This window comes from Triticum urartu, chromosome 6 (assembly GCF_003073215.2).
Source record: "Triticum urartu cultivar G1812 chromosome 6, Tu2.1, whole genome shotgun sequence".
Classification (NCBI taxonomy): domain Eukaryota; kingdom Viridiplantae; phylum Streptophyta; class Magnoliopsida; order Poales; family Poaceae; genus Triticum; species Triticum urartu.
In genome coordinates this window covers 57,882,379-57,898,835 of record NC_053027.1, presented here as the reverse complement: position 1 = coordinate 57,898,835, position 16,457 = coordinate 57,882,379, and the positions used below count along the sequence as shown (strand labels likewise).

Below are 16,457 nucleotides of genomic sequence, written 5' to 3'. Positions count from 1 at the left end.
ATGTGGCTACTTAAGGCAGTCGGAGGTGGTATAGGGATCGATTTAGTGTGTAATCAGACAAGATAAAGATGGATAGAGAGAAAAATCTTGAGCTTTGCTGCCATTGGTGCTGCATAGATCTCTTGCACTCAGAACACCTGTAACATCGAGAGCCAAGAGATATGAGTATTCCTGTGAACTTGTGGCCAGGAGTGGTTGTGACTGGATTTCCGTGGAGACAGCTCACTGGATCAAGTGTGTGAGTGAGTCCTGCATGGTTCGCTCACGTGGAGAAAGCATCGCGCGGTGTGACTCCGGCGAGCTGTTGTGCTCACGTATCTTCTAGATTTCAGAAAATCAAAACAGGATGTACCATCTCGTCGTGGTGAAATATCACATTATTGAGCCAAATTCCATACATAAAGCTAGATATATCTATTCTTTTACCACAATGAAAAATATAGGTCCATCTTAATTTGCCATTCAACTGACAAGTAAAATTAATTTATTTAGTTTAAAGTATAGCATACTGCTACTGAAATAAAACAAGTTATGTTTAGCAAAAAAAAAGGACTATTAATTTAACATTATAAGAAAATGTTCCTCCATTCAAAGCAAATCTCGAACAACAAAAATCAAAATGGGTAACATTACCACATTAATTGATAAAAAAATGATGGAGAAGATTACTTCTACATGAAAGAAATGTCAGTTTAGGCGGAAGTGATGGCTCTGCTCCTGGGCGCATATGCACCTAGGATGAACAGTAAATTTCAAACATGGTTGAATGTTTTAGTAACATGCAAATAAGTTTCGTAATGGAAAGACATCCGTGGAGATCTGGACAAAAAAGTCAGTGTTCCAGATTGCTTTAAAAAATTGCCCTTTTTGGAACATCTTCTTTCTCCAGACCTCCATGAATGGTTTTTACCATCAACCTTTTATGTTGGTAAAACATTCAACAATATTTGTCTAAAAAAATTCAGATTTGTTTAAAGTGTTTCCTATTTTTTCTTTTCAATTTTGTTGTATATGCACCCAAGCGTAGTTTAAGTTGTTATTTCCCTAAATTTCTGGTACAATGTGCGCTTTTATACCTTTGTTTTTATTTTAGCTTGGAGGACCATATACATTGCATGTATGATCGCACATAATATTATTGTTTCATTGTACTGCAATATATGAGCATGATTGGTTTGATGCCAACATTTGGCTAGCCAAATATTGGCAATACCAAGACTTGCCAACTATTGGCAACTAGTAGAATGCCCGTGCGTTGCCACGGGCTCTTGAAATAGTTTGCAAGAGTTACATGTTAAACTCCACACATACAAACAATATAACACAAACACAATTATTTAATAACTGAATTCCATTTCTGCAATACTTGAATCTGACTTTTTTGGCATTGGTGACTGCTAGATACCAATGGTAGCCCGGTATGTTAATCAGAATGAATAACTGGTGTAAATAACATACAGGTCGCAGTCACAATTAGATATAAATATTAATAAACCATTGTACATATGAATTAGGAAAAACAATCCATAATTATATGCATGGATAACGAGACAAGACTAACCATATCCTGTTGTAGATAAGTATTAACATGATGCATGATGTGACGATATTTCGATGGGTCTATGTCTTTTTCCCCGTTTTCTTTTATCTGGCCAGATACAAACATGCTAATAATATATACCTTTCCACCCGCCCTGTCTTGTAGATGGTCGTGAGCAAGCATGCAATATACGTAAGCATTTATCACCTGCATTCACCATTTAGATTATATTTATATTTTACGATATTATATGTATTGTTCATATTATTAATTACAAAGTTTATGCAATTGGTCTTACACCGTTATGTAAGAACATATCATCTTTCATAATGCATTTCAAATCGACGGTTGATAATAAGGCATCTCCAATGTTCACGAATTGGGTATTCTTGGGGGCAGACTTGATTGATTCGATGACTGTAATATCTCTCGGGGTACAAACATAGTGTGCCGACATCATAAGTGAGCCAACTTAGTAAACAAAATTAGCCAAATTAGTTGAATACAAAAGGCAATATCAGAAAGAAAAGATTGATAATAATATTGAAAAATACCTTGTGCGATAACATTAAAATTGGCATCCTTTTGTGGTTTGTTATGAGATATCACCGCTTCCATATGAGATATCACCGCTTCCATATCATTATGTTGTAAATAATTCGGTGAATCTCCGTCCCCTTTCAGCGACGTTGCTTCGGAACCCTCAATTGATTCTTTTTGTGCATCTCCAAAGTCCATATCCATGTCTCCTATATCCTGAAAAAAATACACCTTTTGTATTATGATGTATAATATACATACAAAGAAAGGTTAGCTATATGCACCTCTTCTCGTGGTCTTTCAGTGCGGTCTGTCATCGTTACATCAGTGAGTATGTCAGAACCCATCACTTTAAATCTATGATGAAATATAAATGATATTTTCTACTTCATCATATAATCAAAGATAATATATAATAAAAATAAAATTGAAACTAACACAACTATTTTCTTTTTTAAAAAGATAAACCTTTTTGATATTATTAGAAAATTATGTTGCTTAAATCATTTTACTAACACAACAATTCGGGGAAAACAACCAACTATAATGTTCATATATAAATAAGTATTCATCTGATTTTTTAAAATTATTTATATAGGCTATGCAAAATTTTCCAACAAAAGATAAAAACCTGCAAGCAAACCAACATAAACCAAGTATATTCGTTTTTGTCTCTCAATTTTTTTTGTGATACACTCAATATATATAATAAGTATAAAAAACATTTATTTTTATGAACCATATTTAATATATATATATATACACACACTTTTATTGTTTTTGTGAGGTAAATATATACTTTCAATATCTATGTTTTTTCGTTGAGCAAAATTTGCCATCAAAGGCCCAAATTAGCTATCCACCACGGCCCAACCAGCACCCAAGCTTACCCCCACCTAAAAAAACTAAATATAAAAAAAAATGAACCTTATCCCCAGCACTCTCTCCTCTCCTATCCACTCACTGACCACCTCTCGCCCTCTCCCCTCCCCGGCTCCCCCCGCCGCATCGCCGCGCGCGTCGACGAGCCCGCAACCGCGCGACTCCGCCCGCCGACCACCGAATCGGTCTCATGAATTGGCGGGGCTTGGGACTACGACCAGCTGTGTGCGGCGCGATCGACGGAGGCGGACGCAGCGAGCTTCCTGACCCGGGCGTGCGTGCTCCTCTCCGGCGAGGTCGCAGGTCGATCCGACGCGGGGCGGCTCGATCTGCAAGCGGAGCAGCTCCGGTACGCCACTCCACATGCTTGATGCGCCCCCTCTCCTCTTCTTCTTCCACATATTCCTTCCCTGATGTGGTTTCCTCTTCCCTGGTGTGCCGCGGCGCCGTGACCCGGTCTCACAGGCACGGCCAGGGCGACGACTGCTCCCCGACGCCGCCACCCTCCGCAAGGAGCGACGACAGCTCGAAGCTCTGCGGCACGGCGTGCGCCGAGCGACGCGCCGCGGGGGCGCCGCTGCCTCAGCCACCGGCGTGTCCGACCACCCGTCCACGTCCCCACCGCTGCCGCCGGCCGGCCACACGATGTCGCTCGTCCCGCTGCTTCAGCCGGCCAAGAAACCGGAACGCCCCCCTTGCCTGGCGACCTCGGCATCTCCATCGACCGTCTCAGAAAGCGCTACCTCGCTCGGCTCCCGCATAGCTGATGGTAAGCCCCTCCTTTGCTCTCTTGGCCTGCTTGCTTGCGAGCCCCTCATCTGAATTTGTTGGTTGGTTGCTTTCTTTCCTCAGCAAGCCAAGAAACAGGGAGTGCCGGCAGTAGTACTCTGAATCCATCAATGCAGCTGAATCCATAATGCTAATCAAGAGGTGGTTTTGGCCTAACTGGGATGTGCTTGAGTCCTGCATAGCCGTGGAGGAGGAAGTTGCTGCCCTTCTTGAGCAGTTTGCAAAGGTAAATCAGTTATCAATGTTAGATATACTTCTTTGAGGAAGCTGCTGCCGTTCTTTTACTCACCTTGCATAAAACTGCAATGTCAATGTTAGATGTACTTCATTGAATTCAAGCATCCTTTTAAACACCACATTGACTTAAATAGGCTTTCATTGCATCAACCCTAGTATTTCTAGAGAGCTACTCAAGCATGTTTTTTCCCATAATTGTTGTATGGATACTCATATTTTTATTGAATAACATATGTGGGGACTACTATGCTTATATAATGTCTGATTTGATGATATCGTAATACATGCATTGTGTTGATGGTGCTATTACGGTGCCATCGCTTCCATCAAATTCCATTGGCATAATACTCCAATGTAATAATAAGTATCTAAAAGGTACTGAGATGTTCAAACAGCATGATAGTTGTGAAATAGAACAATTATGATAGCCGATAGCTAGCCTCGTATAAGGTTGTACTGGCTGTTGCAAAGTTTACCTGGTCTTCCATTTATATTTTTCAGAAGACAACCCCAAAACTGACTAAAGAAATAAAAAGTAGTAACACCAAGTCTTGTTTAAGTGTATTCGAGAAAGAAAAAGCCTTGTTAATGTGCCAAATCAGCACTGCAGCACGCTGAATCGTGTATAACATCCACCCATGTTGATTATTGGAATCTTTGATAATTAGTATATGAAATCTCACAATATTTATCAATGTGTTGCTCAAATAACATGTTTGTTTGTCTTACCCTAATGTTGTGTTTGGCGATTTGGCCAAATGTTTAATTCAAATAAACATTAGGGCCACCTGTTAGCTGAAAATAGGAATCTGAAAGAGCAATTGCTGGCTAGTATCATGGGTCAGTCTGTCATGCTTGTCATTTTAGCAAAGGTCAGCGCACCAGTACAGTTGATACCTAATATGAGACGTTTGCTCTCACAGGTCCTCCTATGATTAAATGAACTTCCTAAATCAATTCGTACACGCGGCTTTGCCCTTTGGAAACTTGTTTAGTAGTAGATGACGATAATAGGCCGAGGGCATCTGTCACCCAAGCATGTTGAGTGTACTTATGAAAATTTATCTCGAGTGTTTGCATCTGAAATTTTTGTGACTAAATTAACATGCATTTCTTACTGATTATAGTTTTTGAGAAAAAACCTATAGTTAATTCTCATTTTAAGTGTTTGCTGTTTTAATCTTGAACATCTTTCTTTCAAAATGATTTGAGTCTTGTTGGTAGGCATTGTTCAATAGTCAACATACATCCAACTTTGTATTTTGAATGATCAGTCTAACTTCTGCATTGAAACATGCGGCAGATCTTCAGTGAGCAAAGAGGGCAGTGGAAGGCAGCAACCCAATCCCAGGAGTTCCTTTGAACCCTTCAGCGTTAATACAATAATGCTTACACAGATCCTGAGAAGCCGGATGCTATAAATGTGTAAGTTGATTTATGTGTGCAAAAATATCACTCTGACAAAACCTTAGGAGTAGAGAGACATTGGTCTAATATTATTACTCACAAGATTTATATGTTGTGTTTTTTTGAAATGCAGATTCTTGGGCCATTTCCAGTCTCAACAAGGCAAACCTCCTTTTGTGGAAGTTGGACTGAGATCAGCATTACAATGTTGGCCGCCAAGGAACTCTATGTGAAGAAACTGGAAGGTACTGATATAAACTCTTCTACTAACAACAACATTGCTTGATAAGCTGTGTTGTGCCCCTTACTACCATTCTCATCAATTATAGATTCGTGATGGTCTGCAAGCTATGGTTTATGAGCCGATAGAAAGTTTAAATAGTTGTTTCACTTGGCAGGCCAGAAGGTGGTTTAGAATATTTTTGTTATATTCTAGTAATAATGATTTATGAGCTATGAAGTGGCTCAGGCTGTAGTTTGTAGGCATAGACCCACAAAGATCGCAAAAATAATTAAGCATGCAGTCTGCGTTCTTGGTGAATAGCCATGCATCTGGACATATTGTATAGTACACATGAATTGTCACAGCTTTGCTCAAGTCATCCGAATCCGATCACCATCGTTGGACCTCGCAACTAATAACAGCCGTTTCCTTGCGCCAAACCTGCAACACAGCATGGCTGTTTATGTATGTATTGAAAAGCCAGCATTATAAAATTCAAATAACGGGGAAATAAGAGACTATACAGGGACCTCCACCTATGAGACATAATATAATAAAGATATGGTTTTCATATTGTGTGGTGGTCCAGTTTTGTGGCCGCTTTGGGGCCGCATCAAAAATATTTCTGTAATGTAGAACACTTGAGTGGAGTCTACTTTTACAATGACGAAGTGACCAAGGCAGTGTGCAATATGTGTGCAGGAAAACAAATCCGAGTTTAGATGTAGTACGTGAATGATTGCAAAACAACAAAAGAATAATACACATAAGCAAACCAGCAAAACGAAAAATAATGTCACATACAAAGACTGCTGCAACATGCAGGGGAATAAGAGACTATACAGGGACCTCCACCTATGATAAATAATATATAGATATAGTTTTGATATATTGTATGGTGGTCCAGTTTTGTGGCCGCTTTGGGGCCACATCATAAATATTTCTGTATTGTAGAACACTTGAGTGGAGTCTAGTTTTACAATGACGAAGTGACCAAGGCAGTGTGCAATATTTGTGTAGAAAAACAAAGCCGAGTTTAGATGTAGTAGATGATTGATTACAAAACAACAAAAGAATAATATACATAAGCAAACCAGCATAACAAAAAATAATTTCGCATACAACAAAATTTGGCAACTTGCAAAGTCACAGCTCCGAGGCAATATTATTAATACTTGCCTTGTACTATAAACATAATAAAGTTCAATTGCAAACATCGAAAGATAGAGATATGTCCAAAGACAGCAAAGAGCACAAAATTACCTGTAGCATAAGAGTAAATCCTCTCACATATTTAAGAGTGGACTTCAGCCTGTAAGGACTTCCTTATAGACGATGTTCTTCATCGAGGTCTGTAAGGACAAGGCAGGTCTTTTTCGCTTCTTAGATTTACCGCTTTCCTTCTTGGCATTCTCCTTCTCCTTCTCAATGAGGATCTTTATATTTCTCTTTGCGGTGGCTCGAGACAATGCAACATACAGTTGACCATGAGAGAACACCGGATTAGGTAGGTACACGCCAACAATCGGAATCGTCTGGCCTTGAGCCTTGTTAATCGTCATAGCAAAGCTAAGCCTTACAGGAAATTGCTTCCTCTTGAACTTGAATGGAAACATGTCGTTGTCAGACGGGCATAGGGGTATTCGAGGAAGGAATACCCTCCTACCTGCATGTTGTCCGATCACGATTTCTGCGTCGATGGTGTTCCTCTTGAAACCTCGCACCACAAGCCTCGTCCCATTACACAGACCATTAGCCGGATCAATGTTCCGGAGAAGTATGACAGGGCAGTTGAGCTTCAGTTTGAGTGCATGCGGAGGCAGACCGTTGGGAGTCAATCCATTTAGGAACTCGGGAGCGTAGTAGCCATACGGGTCGTCTTCTGCACTGTCAAAGCTATGGTAGATTACTTCTTCTCGCCGAAAACGCTCTACCATGCGTATGTTTATCTTGTCGACGTTGTCGTTCGTGGTGAAGAGGATTGCACGTGAAGTCATGTAATTCGGATCGGACATGTTGTCATCTAGTCTCGGAAACACATGGTCAATCAGCTTCTCCAGGTCGTCACCCTCGCCTGTAGACGGCACACAAATATCTTCAGGGAGTCGTATGTTTCCTTGATTGTAAACTTCCTCGGTGCCATTGCCTACCCTTAGCAAGTAGTCCACAAACCAGGTGTCATTATGAGCCCTCATGTTGGTGACGAGCCTTAGCTGGCGCATACCCTTCCAGAGGTGTGAACTTCGGAGGGTTGCATCGATTATCTGACCCCGGGACCCCCTCCTGACGATCGGAAGCACCTGCCTGAAGTCCCCGCCAAACACAACAGTTTTTCCTCCAAAGGGTCGGTCCCGTCTTCCCATGATGTCGCGCATGCTGTTGTCCAGTGCCTCAACCGCCTGTCGCTTAGTCATGGTGGCCTCATCCCATAGTATCAATGAGGCCATCCTCAGTAGCTTGGAGGTATCACTCTGCTTCGTGAAGGTGCATGAGGCGCCATCGTCACAGCTCAATGGGATCTTGAACCTCGAGTGGGCAGTCCTGCCTCCAGGCATGATAGAAGCGGCGACGCCTGACGTCGCGGTAGCGATAGCGATGTTTCCGTCGCTTTGAACCTTGGCGAGCAGCGCCCTGTACAGGAAAGTCTTCCCTGTACCTCCCGGGCCATCAACAAAGAACACACCCCCATCACCGCGTTCAACAGAAGCTAGTATCTCATCGTATGCAGCCCTCTGCTCTGAGTTTAGCGACGAAGCCAATTTAGTGTCGTCGATGTCAAAATCGACGTTGGATTCCTCGACCACTTCTCTGGCCTCGCCCTCGGTTGGGTCGAACGAGTCGTCAATGCATGGAAGAGCGAAATCAGCTATGTCTTTGCCCATGGACTGCAACATACCCCTAATGTCAAGCAACACCATTTGTTCCACCTCAATCAGGCACGTGTGTGATCGTCGATAGTCATCAGACATAGGCTCAAAGTGCCTATCCCATAAACCACGCACGTCGCCTGGCTCATAGTGCACCAAAATTGTTGCGAAGAGCCTCCTGAGCGAACATGGCATCGCCCATTGCTCTGCCTCGGTAAGACAGTCGTCGAGCGTGTTATCTGCCTCGATGAGTCCCAACCTTTCGGAAGCCTCTCTAAAGCTCCCGCATAGCCTACCGTCCACGGTGAGCAGGTCCTCATAGGATGTCTTGCCAGCAACATGGTTTAGCAACACACGCATATAGTATCGCTCCCCCTCGGCAGGATTGGCAGACACAATTCGACCTATCTGAAAACGTTCCACCCGCTCTTTCCAATACTTCTTACCCTTCTGCCATGTGAACCTTCCAGGAAAATCCTTGTACAATATATTCCTAGCCCACGGGTGGTCTTGGTTAGCTTTGAAATACTCTGTCAACATGGATTTGGAAGCTTTCTCAGAGGCGACTACGTCGGTCAAGTGAGCTTGCTCATTGAATGCCACCCTGTGCATATTCGGGAGATGAAGAGGCAACTGTAGGACAGGCGGCTCATTGGCACACAAGGGGAAGCCAAATATCCTCCACATCGCCTCTGGAGGAGTAACCCACCTCGCGTCTACGTATCGTTTTATCCCATCAATGTTACCATCGGCGTCAGGCTGGTCGATGCTGAAAGAAGCCCTATCATGGCCCTTGTATATGTACTTGTAAAGGTATTTGACGGCCTTTATGCTGGAGCAAACCTCAACGTTGTTTTGGCAATTGAACATCCGCAGAAGGTAAGGGTTATACGGAACAACCCATCTGTTGTCCAACATTTTACCCCGGACCTCAGCCTGCCGACCACTATCTCGACGACGATAAACAGGGTATGAGTCCTTACCCTGTGCCGTGTTTTCATTGAACGACCACAGGTATCTGCACTTGCACTCGTTCTGTTGCATGCACACATTTTTGGGATTGAGAACACCGCATGGTCCGTGCATCATATGTTTCACCACCAAGGCATGGAGTTCAGGATACTTCTGCTTGTCTGGTAGCTCGGTAGAAATGAGTCGGTCGTACTGCTCCGGAACGACAAGCTTATAGGCAGAATCCATGATCAACAAAAGTGTGCGTGGGCGAGGCCCCTCTTCTGGAACTCGACTACGTATACATGTGCGACAACCACACCCAGGATATTCTTCTTGAACATCTCTTTCATAGCCTCTAGCTTGCCATGGAACACACGAGCAACAAGATCAGGTCGGTCTTGCGCTGTTTGACCAGGAAACAACTCATTCGTTATCTCTTCCCAGTTAGGGTTGCAGGTCATGGTCAAGAAGATGTCAGGCTTCCCGTAGGTATGGACAATTGCCATGGCATCCATATGCCTCCGCTTCATGTCGCGGTCGCCACCTGGATACGTTCCAGGGAGCACTATCCTTACCCCAACAGCGCTTGCCCGAGTCTCCCCGGATGTAATTGCATCAACAACTCCTTTATACAGATTGGCGCGGATCTTTGTCTGGTTCTTCCTGTACCATTTCAACCTACAACTCTCAATCTTGATGTACATGTCCACCCCCCATTGCTGGAGCAATCGTGCTCCACAGAGTATGGGATTGAATATCCCAGGTCGTGTCTGTAGCATGTAACAGTAGTAGTCTCTCACCGAGACGTATAACCTGCTATTCCCATCTGCACATGGATGAGTAACGCGGACATTAGGATTCATATGAGAAGTATACAATTAATCTAAACGACAGAACACGCATGAGGCTTACCTGCATCATCATCATCATCATCATCATCATCATCATCATCATCATCATCACGTCTACCTCTTGGTTGTTGCACAACCGGCCAAGGGACATCACGTTTAGGAAGTTTCGGGTGCCAACCGAGCTCCCCCTTGGGTAGAAGAGTGGGTAAGAGAGCGGGTCATACGGGCCAGCCGTCACATGTATACTGTGTCTCTGGTTGTCATTCCCGCAAAGTGTAATCCTACGATCGAACCTCTTCGCTAGGTCAGTGCCCTCCACCCAAATTGCAGCGACCTCAGATGACAGAGGTCTATTATACTTTCGTTGGTCTAGTCTCGCGTCAGTGTTTAGGTCTATCCTGTAATCGCCGAGGTTGTCCCTGTGCGCACCCAAACTCCTAAACTGCTGGGAGTACGGGTTTTCCCTGAGTATGTCCACTAACTTTCTGACGACATCCTGGTCTAATTGCTTGGTGGCAGCCTTGCGATGGGTTAGGCCTGGGTCGTCGTCGTAGAAGTACAACTGTAGATGATCTGGACGTGATGTTGGCCCGAAGGAATGAATGTTGTGGTAAATGGTGCCGTGCGCCTGGAACGTGTACACCCTAGACTTCATGTTTGTGTAGCTTTCATCAAGGCTGACGCCGAGGGTTGTGAAGGAGAAGTGGCCGTTGAAGAACCGTATGTTCTCCCGAAAATGCCTTGAGTCCGCATCCATGCTAGACCAAAGCCTCATTAGCTCCGGGATGGCCTCCGGTTGCTTCAGCTGGATCTGCCCATTGCGACAACAGAATCCTGGGGCCTCGGACACAAACTTCTTGGCCTTGCAGTGATGGCAATTTGCGGCGTGCTTCAGGATGTGTGTGTGGTCCGGGAGGTTTGAGTAGACATAGTCCAATGGATCATGGTCGACATAGGTATTTTTACTTGAGTCTTCCAATTCGTCGTGCTCCATGCCATCAACATCTGAGCCTGCAAACAATGTTTATAATTAGTGTGATATTTCCAACGGGTGGATGTTGCTCCAGTGGGTGTACTGTGGACATACCTTCACCAGCAAAAAGGTAATACTCATCGTCAAAGAGGCTGTCAGGGTTGACATTATCATTCATGAGACGACTAAGGTAAGCGTCCATGTCGTCTGCTCAGGTGCGAAACCAATAAATGAGGGTTTAGTCTCAAGGAACGCAAGAGAGTAAGGATGGGAGTGTTACCTTCACTTCTGATCGTGTACTCCGACGTGCTAGATGGGGTCGAGGCAGCATGTGCTTCCACTACGGTAGGTTGTCCAGTTGAGCTCATTTCCGGTATGGAGATGGACCTGGCGGTTGGTGTCATTACCCTACCTGCAAACCTTTCATTACGCGGGTCGCATAGAGCATTTCTCTCACCACGTGGTACCTTCGAACATGTTTTTTGCTTCCCTATTTTCACTTGACGCGTCTTCGCCGCCATACTTCCCTTGCAAGCTCGCTCTCTCATCCCACGCCGAGCTCTGGACTCATGACTCTGCTCGTCCGCCATTATCCAGCTTTGTTACCGGATCACTGGTTTGCTGGTCGGCATTTTGTATGTGCTCATTGATTTCGATGAGGTTGCCATCTACAGCACCATCACCAAAGGTTCTGCTTAGGTATGCACCTACAACATTATCGAACCATTATTTATATGTCATGAATGATTACATGATGAAAGATGATGGTTCATAGGATAACTACCATCGGTTTCGGTGTTGCGGATGTATGTGGGGGCCGCATTCACGGTAGGAGCATGATCTATTTGTTCACTGTCAGATTGTGGCGTGATGGCTGAAAGCGTGAGAGTCGGACAATGTGTGTGAGTGCTGGACAATGTGCTAGTTAGATCTGGACGTGGCATAGCGATCGATTCCGCACACGGGGTCTTTTCTTTTTGCAGCATACTTTGCCTTTCTTTTTGCACTTGATTCCCCCCTTTCATCCTCAGTCATGGTTTTAGGGGTGTTGCACGTGCCATTCTCGCAACTTCTGATTTTTTTCTTGAAGATCGATCGTTCCGTCGCCCACTTTTTTCTGATAATTTGCTCGCCTCCGCGCATTTCTCTGCTCACTTTGCTCGTCTGTTAAGTCACCCTTGTGTTCTTTATAGCAGTGTGAAAACATAATCAGAAGTTCATTGTTCAACATTTTGCAAGGTAGCAGAATCTCAACAAATACCAATATCGACAATACAAAGTTTGTTTTATCTGTTGTATTATTTTAGAATGTTGGACAAAGATTCAAATGGTTCAGTTTCATGAAAACATAGTAACCATATATTATGAAACCGAGCGGGTATGTAATATAATCCCAGTGCTGAAACATATTGATGAAACATAAAACGTTCTTACCCGATATCGTAAGGGCAGGCTGATTTTCATCTAGTTGCTTGCTGGCTGCCTCCTCTTTTTTCTTTCGATAAGCAGCTCTCCTCTGAGCCTTTATTTGCTCTTTTTTCTCGTCAAGGTCCACCGAGGATGGTTGGCACACATTAGTGATATCACCGAGAGGTAACAGGGGAACATTTAGCATATGTGCATGGAGGGTTTAGGGTCTTGTTAAACAATGATGTATAGCTGGATGTAGTTGGGTTGGTATCCCTGAGAGGTAACAGCAGAACATTTTGCATATATGCACGGAGGGTTTAGGGTCTTCATTGTTCACCGAGAGGCAACATGTCTGGTTGAAGCCACTTCTCTATCTAGGGTTTATTTTTTATATAATCCCTCCGTGTCCATACATAAAGTGTGGAATCAAAAGTCGTATGTCTGACCTATATCGAATTGAACCTAAATGATCAGGAATTGTATGCACAACACAGTGGTCAACTATTGTTCGGTCAATTATTTGTGGGGTTGGGGTGAGGAAACATACGTTGCCTAGATTCTTCACTCAGAAAGTATACATACGGTCATCGTATTGCTGAAACATAAAACATCCTTACCTGATTTCGTAATTGCAGGCAGATTTTCATCTTGTTGCTTGCTGTCTGCCTCCTCTTTTTTCTTTCGATAACCCGCTCGCCTCCGAGCATTTATTAGCTCTTTTTTCTCATCAAGGTCCACCGAGGTTGGTTGACACACATTAGTGATATCACCGAGAGGTAACATGGGAACATTTTGCATATCTGCATGTGATTTGATGTTAACATTATATTGTGGAATGGAGGGAGTATATATAATATCCTCGCAGTGCCTTCCCATAAAGCATTCTTACCTGATATCGTAAGGGCAGACAGTTTTTCATCTTGTTGCTTGGCGGTAGCCTCCTCTTTTTTCTTTCTATAAGCAGCTCGCCTCCGAGCTTTCATTAGCTCTCTTTTCATGAAGGTCCATAGAGGATGGTTGATCTGCATTAGTGATATCACTGAGAGGATGGCGTGGGACATTCTGAGGCCTCTCTTCCCAAATGTCACTTGTCATGCTAGCTAGTTCTTTTGTCAGATTACTGAGAGCCGGCAACGAATCTACATTATATAGGCATGAGATTGGAGGGTTGTCTGCATCATGTAAACATAACAATATACAGGACCGATATAAGGCAAAGTTGTAAGCGCATGGTGTTAACCTTTCGACACATGGTGAACATCGTCGGCTACAGGTATAACCCCTTCGTAAGAGTCGTCACCATTTGTCCCCTCCATTGGGCCTGCAACATCTCCTGTGATGGTGTTTGACATGTATAACAAAATATGTAGCTGAACATATACATGGAGGTAGATATATACCTGGAGTATCATATGTGCTATCACCATCGGTCTCAAGTATCATCCGTTCGTAGGGAGTAATATGGACTCCTACAAGTCACGATGTTGATACATCAGAATCGGTTGTGCCCAAGTCTGTTAGGTATGATTTTTCACATAAAAAGGATAAAATTAAGCCTTATACCTGGACTACGTGGGTACATTATGTCAACAACGTCGGCTACGGGTATAATCCCTTCATTAGAGTCGTCAACACTTGTCCCCTCCGTCGGGCCTGCAACAAATTCAGTTTCCTGGGTTGGTGTTTGACTTGTGTAGCACAATTTACAGGTGAACATATACCTGGAGGTATCGGCGATGGTGTCGTCTGTTCTGTTGGCTTGCTGTGTGGAGTCCCCATAGGTAACTACTAAAAAAAAGACATGTCTAACAGACTCAGGTATCCCGCAAAAACTTGTAAACCGACTCTGCAAGCAGATAACATGAAATACCAACAGTACTAAACGCCCGTTCCCATGCTACAGAAACTCAGTCCATAAGGGCAGCTTTGCTATACATATGAAAATAGAAAGACATGTCCAACAGACTTTGCTACTTTGCATTTTTTTGAAAACTGAATTTGCTGGTTATAAACATGATCGGGGTTGCTTGGTCTGAGTATTGGAGCCTGTTAACAGGAAAAATGACTACCACGACTGCATATTCCAGCTCTGACCTTCCGTATTATGTTAATCAAATCTATTGCTATTTTCGTTCTCAAGCACATAACTGTATTACACAAGATCTATTTTTATTTGCACTTCATTTGAGTTGAGAATCCGTTTCTGTTGTAACAAAATAGCAATAGATATGTCGCATTCCACTTATTTTGGAACGTCGGGTAATTTCATGTGTACCATAGGTGCAAAATGAATTGTGGCATGGCTTGATTTAGTTTCTGTTTGCTTTCATCCTTTTATTCGTTTGGTTTATTCCAGGTCCATATAATTATGATGTCTTGGAGGGTATGACGTTCGACAATATTTATGAATCCTTCAATGCTGACTTTGAGGATGGTACAATCGGGCAGGTAATTATTTTTCCTTTTGTCATGTGAAGCCCAACACTATGCTCTTAACCAGGTATGGATCTTTGAGAGTATCCTTCATGGTGAATATGGAGAAGGAATGAATATCGAAGTACTTGTTCTAGCTGAAAGGGTAGACCTGCTCTAACCAAAGGACCTTTAGATGCTTGACTACAACCATTGCACTTACTGTTGTGGACCGGTTATATAGATTAACCAATTATGCCTGTCATGTATAGATTAACCGAAAGTTGTATATGTTCCGCCCAAGTTATCATGTATTACATTTGTGGACATTTGTATATGTTCTGATCTGTACACGTATACATAACAAACAAAGCATGTGTGTTCATACCTGGGGTTGAATCCGTACAGCGTTGCCGACGGGAACTCCTATGTCGCTGTCGTGGTTCCGCGGCGGTGGCGCTGTCCAGTGGTTCTGTGGCGGCGGCGCTGTCGAGTGGTTCCGCCGCGGCGGCGCTGTGGAGTGCGCAGATTGTACGACGGCTGCGCAGATCGCATGACGGCGGCGATCCAGATGGACTCAGGCGGCGAGATCCGGCGGGGTATGAGGTTCGACGGCAGGCCGATCCTGATCTGCGGCAGGACGCTGTTTTCTTTGTCTACGTGCGTGGGTGGGGTTCGGTGGATTGGTGTGTGGGTGATGGAAAAAAAACCGGTTGAAAAAAAATCAGGCGAAAGTGGGGGGACTATTCAACAATTCGTCCATTAGGAGTAGAGATTTTATGTGAGACACGCAAAACAACTCGGTAACTAATCAAGTTGTAGCCAATATTTGGCACATTGCTAAATATTTGGCACCAATCCAATCATGCTCTATATTCACTTTTAATTATGTATGTTTGATTTGTATATGTTTAGCTCTTAAATTAGGGTAGGAATCTGGTAAAAAAAATATAAGTCGAAGCTCTCGAGGAAAATAATCCTAGCGCATGCTCCCTACCTCACAAACGTCGTTGATTCTCATGTCACCCTATCTTTTTTGTTTTGGTGATGATCATGCACAACAATCATATTGTGCACAACTTTATATATTGACAATATTTTAATAACTATCTTGTTTAAAAGTATATTTTAATGTCTACTTTTATAGTCTTTAAGAAGAATGAAACTATTTTTAATTGGTTTATAATAAAAACTAGAACAATGGCCATGCGTTGCAACGGGATATAAATATTCTAGTACATTAGCTTGTGATTTTTCTGTCAATAATAATGTGATTGTGTAAATAAATGTTCATAAAATTCTGCCCGTGAATTACCTTATATTTTGATTAGAAGTTTGGTAAGTAAATTAAAGTGGAATTGGTTTAGAAGAT

General features: G+C 43.1%; 1 protein-coding gene across 8 annotated transcripts; it reads left to right on the top strand.

Annotated features, from left to right (window-relative positions):
- The first annotated feature begins 3,008 nt into the window (after nt 1-3,008).
- On the top strand, nt 3,009-15,974 carry LOC125515923. Of its 8 annotated transcripts, none has more exons than XM_048681407.1 (8): nt 3,010-3,311; nt 3,428-3,731; nt 3,815-3,977; nt 5,292-5,413; nt 5,529-5,640; nt 14,383-14,454; nt 15,030-15,121; nt 15,494-15,974. In XM_048681407.1, the coding sequence occupies exons 5-8, from the start codon at nt 5,601-5,603 to the stop codon at nt 15,800-15,802; spliced, it is 513 nt and encodes a 170-aa protein (XP_048537364.1). In that variant the 5' UTR covers nt 3,010-3,311; nt 3,428-3,731; nt 3,815-3,977; nt 5,292-5,413; nt 5,529-5,600; the 3' UTR covers nt 15,803-15,974. The 8 variants fall into 8 exon arrangements, 1 of the variants encoding a protein (XP_048537364.1); XR_007287178.1 differs by having other exon boundaries at nt 3,013-3,311; nt 14,383-14,491; XR_007287176.1 differs by lacking the exon at nt 15,494-15,974 and having other exon boundaries at nt 3,009-3,311; nt 13,676-14,454; nt 15,030-15,470.
- The last annotated feature ends 483 nt before the right edge of the window (nt 15,975-16,457 follow it).